Raw genomic sequence first — 6000 nt, forward strand, 5'->3', positions numbered from 1 at the left:
TAGGGGGTCCTTACCTTAGCCAGGAGGTACTCCAAAAAGAATAATTCCAATGATCCCATCGACGATCGCAATTACTCGTTTATATGCAATTACACGTGTTTACGGGGCACTATAGGTTGAGGCGAGCAGATCTGCTAGCGATTGCTTTGCAGGAGCTCCTCCCCCTCAGAGCGAGTCTCGATAGTCCATTTCATTCATTGCCTCTCCTGTTCCCCTTCTATCAGAGTTCAAAAGGTAGGCAATACTGCCACCAGGTGATATTCGATCGTCATTGCAATTCCAACGTAGGTAGTTGAATCATAGACACCTAGATGGCTCCGGCTGACCGTATAGAATGGGGATCAAAGGAAAAGACCAAAGGATCAAAACTTGAGTATACTCAGGTTTTGACGCTCAACCATTGGGGAGATAAACAGACTATACTTGTGTATGGCTATTAAAGAGTTAATCTAAACGATTAATTTACCAGAAAAATCTACAACAATTGATTCTATTTGGAATTGAATATTTCAATATGCTTTACTAGTATCCTCAGATCACATGGGTAGTTGCCTCTTTGACACCACCTACTGAATACCCAGAGTAGGAGATGAGCCATGACGTGTATTTATGTCTGTACATGCTGTGTAGTGTGGATGACTATTGTACACGAGTAGGGCGAGTAACCTACATGCCATTACTGCTTTTTATCTATTGACTCATTATAGCTACTTTATTATATAACACCTGTCCGTTACTATGATATTGTTTATCATTACATACAATATATCCACCATGCCTGTAGCTAAATGCTGAAAAACAGAGAACAAAATTAACTTTAGCTGTTTAGCTTTAATTTTTTAAACTAACAGCCAGAGAGATTTTTTTACCAGCCAAACATTATAAATAGCTTTTTAGTATATCTCCATGAATTATTATATTGTGTGTTATCTCTCCACTCCACGCTAGCGCTTGTGCCTGCACAGGAGATATGATTAAAATGTATTTTGTATATATAGGCTATATAGTATATACATATATAAATCAATATCTTCCTTTTGAATAAAATAGGCTCAGGAATCAGGATTGTTAAAGCTAATTAGTCTGTCAAAAAGAGTAGCCTATAGTACATTTATACACACACACAAGAGAGAGGGGGAATAGCTTATAGCAGACTTAATGATTTTATATATTTTTGCTAATGAAGCGAAATATTTATTATCATCAACTATCCAGTTCGTTTTTATAGTGTAACGCTACTTCAAATCATTGAACGTACAGAGAGAGAGGGAGAGACGGGCTCACCCCCCCCCCCTTTCCTCACTATTGGAACTCTTTCCAGGGTTAGCTTAGTTTAGTTAGCAGCTAACGTTAGTTAAGGTTTTTTACCGCAATGCATGGGCATACAGGAATGGCGAGGATGTAAAGCGTGTTAGACACATTTATTGGACCTGTCGCTTGCAGAGTTTACATAGAAACAGCACGACTTGCAAGAGGAATTATCACAGGCTGTAGGACGCAGAGCTGAAGAGCTAGATGTCATAGCTTCTCAAATGTAAGGTGGGGGTATCGGGTTCAGCCCCTCCCTTCCAGCTGGAGTTGACGTGAAACACGGAAGTTATATACGATGCGTCGATCGTGAATATGCAAATCAACAACATTTCATTGTCGGCGGATCGTGACAGCCCTACCTATATGGTAAAGTTGGGTGGTCCTCTCTGGTAGAGAGAGACTAAACTTTTTTCAGTATAACAGCTTGATTAAGAAATACACTGTGGCCCAAGCTGTTCCCCTAGCAACCTAATGCTACTGAAAAGCTCTACATGTGCTCCCCGCCCTGTCCTCACCACTATCTGATGGAGTCCCCAGGACACCTCCAGCTCCCCAGAGCTGCCCCTTTCAGCTTTCAGGTGGACCGCAAGGGGGGTCACCGGCTCAGTCACCAGGTACAGGCTCTTCTCCGTCTGGAAGACAAGAGGGAATATATTAGAAATCCTTTTAGTGTAAACGTGGGTCTGTTAATGTTTCGGGTGTGCTGCTCTACTAGGTGTGCTGCCCTACTAGCTAAATATGGTAGGATAAAAAAAACTAAACAAAAACAAAACACACTTTAGGCCTCGTATACACTGGCCAATTCAAAGATTTGGGAAATGTTTTAGTTTGGTGAAGTTGGCAATTCTCCAATGACAAGTGAAAAAAAGGAACATGCATCTACAGAACAAAGAGTTGCTAGCGATTATCAACACTTTGATGAACATTGTTACTCAGCTGATAGATTTGTGCCCTTCCTGATGACTTGTCATACAGAACTTGTAAGTCGCTTTGGATAAAAGCGTCAGCTAAATTACTAAATGAAAATGTTATGACTCTTCAATCATTATTTAACAAGTTAAAATACTGTGTTTCTTTTAAATGTAGAGGAGTGATTTGCAGACACTAACATCTAAAACTCTTCAATGGATCCTCGCTAGTTCTAGAAGTACACACTCATCTAAAACCATTCAATGGATCTGGGCTACTTCTAGAAGTACAGACGAACATCTAAAACCCTTCCAGAAGTTGGCCCTGGCTGAGTGACAGAACACATGTCAGCCACTTTAAAGTGTGGATTTTATCATTTTAAAGAATTTCTTTTTTTAAATATGTCAAATTGCTTGTGTGTAACAAGGCTTTAGAGCGTAGTGGAGACAACTAATGGGGTACATTTTCTCAGTTGTCTGACTGATTTGTCTTGTGTAATGTAGTAAACTACTCACTAATACTATTAGTCTCATACTAACCGCTGACCACTTGGCATAGGCCTAGACTAGAGTAACCAATTCACACTCACCTCACTCTGAATGGAAACATGTAAAAGGAGAAAATATAGTGGAATACTGAGACATTGCCAGTACTGGATTGTAGAAATATCCTTATCTTAAAAATGTTTTACCATCAAAACATGTAGCTACTTATTCATATTCATTTTGAAACATAGGCTCTAAATTAGTTAAAAGTTTGGTTTTGAAAGTAGGAAAACAGCATCACACTCTGGCACCATTTGCATTCATCTTTCTAAACGTCATCGTAAAATAAGTCAGCACCTCACTATAGCCCCTTTCGGGACTGTAAATCACGCCAACATCGTTGGATGAGCTATGCTCTCCGTGAATCAACAGTCCCTTCTACGATGATGTAAAAATCCCACAATTAAGTCTGTTGCGCTGTTCGGCAACAAAAACGCTTGTCGTACAAGTCTCGAAACAGAAATCTCAAAGGTACTCACAGTTGCACAAGGGTTTCAGACAGACAGACGCTAGGGTTTGAAAGCTCGGCGTTGCTAATAAACATTTTAAATAATTTTAATAAACTTGTCAACAAGGCTTTACTTTACTACAGCGCAGGCGCACCAGGCAGCCAAAGCCGGAAGTAAAGACGTTTTGAGCAATGTTGACAAGTTTATTAAAATTATTTAAAATAAGAATAATCACGGAGAGCACAGCTCGTCCAACGATGTTGGTGTGATTTACAGTCCCCAAAAACAGCTACACCTCACTACAACCCTTGGTGTGCGTTACTTTTATACATCGTTTGGTTTCAACATCACTAACAACCACACTGTGTAGAGGTCATGGGGTGTGGTGCGCACACAACTGACAAAACAGACAGACCTCCAGTCCATCAACGTAGGCCAAGATGTTAGGGTGACGGAGGGTCTTCATGCGTTTGAAGGCAGCCTTGGCTAGCTGGGTCTGCTGTTCCGTTCCCTGGGCCGCCTCGTACACAAACACAGACACCGGCTCTCCGCTTGTCTGGACGAGAAAAAAGCAAAAGGTAAAAACAGATAGGACAAGGTCAGGTGTAGATAGATAGATTTCAGCATTTCATATCACTGCCATTATCAGGACAGGGTACCTGAGTTGTATCATAGAGTATACAACAGATGTCATGTGCAGTTACGTCTGCGCAGGCAAATCAGAGGTTACAGTAAAAATTTAAAAATTGAAAATAAAAAATAAACAATAAATACAAAATGAAAAAGAATAGTCAGTTAAAATGGCATTTGAGGGAGTCACTCACACCCAGGTACCGCAGGCTGTAGGCCATGATTGGTGTGTGTAGTTATTAGGTCCTTCAAATGCAGGTTTTATTTCCAGCTAATCAGGGCTTAGTTGGTGGGTAATGTTGTAAGGTTTTCAAAGTAAGTGATAAACGGTTGCCACTGCCAGTATTGGGTAAACTTTTTTGTAGATTCTCTAAGGGTGAACTTAATCTTTTCTAACTTTAAGAAGAACATAGTGTCCGCAAGCCACATAGCTATCTTGGGAGGGGGGGGGGGGGGCAGGTGACTTCCATCCTAACAAAATCCTACGTCTTGCTAGCAGTGTGGTAAACGCTATTATGATGGAGTTAGGAGTGTTTAATTGTTCAGTATTTGGTGGGACTCCAAAAATAGTTGTCTGGGGCGAGGGCTCAAGATCGATTGGGAGGACTCTTTTAAACGATGCTGGGGTTGCTGTGTGTAATGTATATCTGTATGTCATGATGCATTGCAAATGGAGGGGGACCCTGATGTAAACAATACTTAAGTCTTTCTCTGGTCTGCATCCCCTTCACAATTGTGTGCATTGAGCTGTACTGTATTATTAATTTGTACCCATTCTGCAATCTGTTAATAAAGTGTTCAATCAATTGTCTAAATAATACCTGCTGTTATCAATCAAAGCTTTTAGGCACTCAGAACATGGTTATTGTCACCAGAGGTTATTCAGTGAAGGAGAACATCAACCATGAAGGAAAGACAGTCAGTCCAGCTAATGACTGTCCAGACTTCCTCACTGTGATGATAGTAAACTACATAACACATCAGTAAGAGACCCGGGTAATCGTGGCATGGTTGCTCGTCGATAATGTCTATCATGTACTAATAGGTATATGCTCAGTATATGTGTATAGGTGAATACGGCCATTAAGAAAGTATGTATTTGTTGTAATATTCTTGTTAACGTGTCGGGCAGCAGAGTGGTTTGCCGCGACATGTCACGGTTCGACGTGGCGAGAAGTACGTGTCTGTTGTGCGTAAACAACCCGGAGGTAGCGTTAGCTTAGCACTTAGCTCTCTTTAGATGGTTATGATTCGCGTTAGCTAGAATGATATTTTCTTTCATCAAGAAATGTGACGAGAAGGACACATACATGTGTGGTCAATAAGCACTCAAAAGTGTAAGCTACGTCAATCTCAGTAGCTAAATCTAACGTTGATCAATGTGAACTAGCTGGCTAACTGACGCCACACGGCGACACAAGAGGCCCATTTGAAGCTAAGCTACTGTAGCTCAACAGAGCCATCGGCTATCTGGTAATAATAATAATAATAATAATAATGAAATGGTTGGCGAGCGTCTTCTTCTTGTCTCGCCCGATAACATACTTTCCGCTTGGCCCGATGAAGTGTCCATATTCCGGACGTTTCTTGGGTGTCGGGCAGAATTTCATAATTGAAGTCTTTGACTGGATCCCGAGCGAAAAAGGACCACATCTCCCCTCAGTCTCCTCCAGTCCACATCAAGCAAGTGCAACACACGATAGTAAAACATCGAGCGCGCTAGCAAGCTAGCTACTGGCACCAATAGGGGATATCTGCAGAGCCGCAAGCCCAACGTCTGGGCGGGGCTTCGGGGCTTGTACTCGGTTTTACTGTGCGTGGGCGGGGCGTCGGGGCCTGTACCTTGTTTTGCACTACTGCGCATGCGGGCATGCGGCTCTGCAGATATACCCTACTCACTGGCACAGCTTCCGACCGGAAACACCTCCGTCACGGACTTTGGTTCCGCCAGAGCCGCTAAGCGGCTACACCGTTCAGATCATAGATATCTATGGTTCAGATCATAGATATATATAGAACATAGATATCTATGGTTCAGATGACTGTAGTAGCATTTTATTTTCTAAATCCATCTACAAACTGAATTCACATTGTGCTCTTCAAATTAACTTGGGCGGATAAGTAATATAATAAACATAAACATAAACGAATGTCTC

At 41.5% G+C, this 6000-nt stretch overlaps 1 protein-coding gene across 1 annotated transcript in view; it reads right to left on the minus strand.

Moving 5' to 3' along the window:
- scyl1 (SCY1-like, kinase-like 1) overlaps positions 1-5547 on the minus strand; it is a 49272-nt gene extending 43725 nt beyond the window's left edge. The window contains exons 1-3 of the mRNA XM_084331922.1: positions 5390-5547; positions 3630-3770; positions 1827-1943 (exon numbers count right to left, since the gene is read on the minus strand). Coding sequence (XP_084188048.1) covers positions 1827-1943; positions 3630-3770; positions 5390-5497 — 366 coding nt within the window. The 5' untranslated portion in view covers positions 5498-5547. The remainder of the gene's footprint in view (positions 1-1826; positions 1944-3629; positions 3771-5389) is intronic.
- Positions 5548-6000: the final 453 nt, after the last annotated feature.

The sequence above is a fragment of the Notolepis coatsorum genome, assembly GCF_963971535.1.
Source record: "Notolepis coatsorum genome assembly, chromosome: 16".
NCBI classification, from domain to species: domain Eukaryota; kingdom Metazoa; phylum Chordata; class Actinopteri; order Aulopiformes; family Paralepididae; genus Notolepis; species Notolepis coatsorum.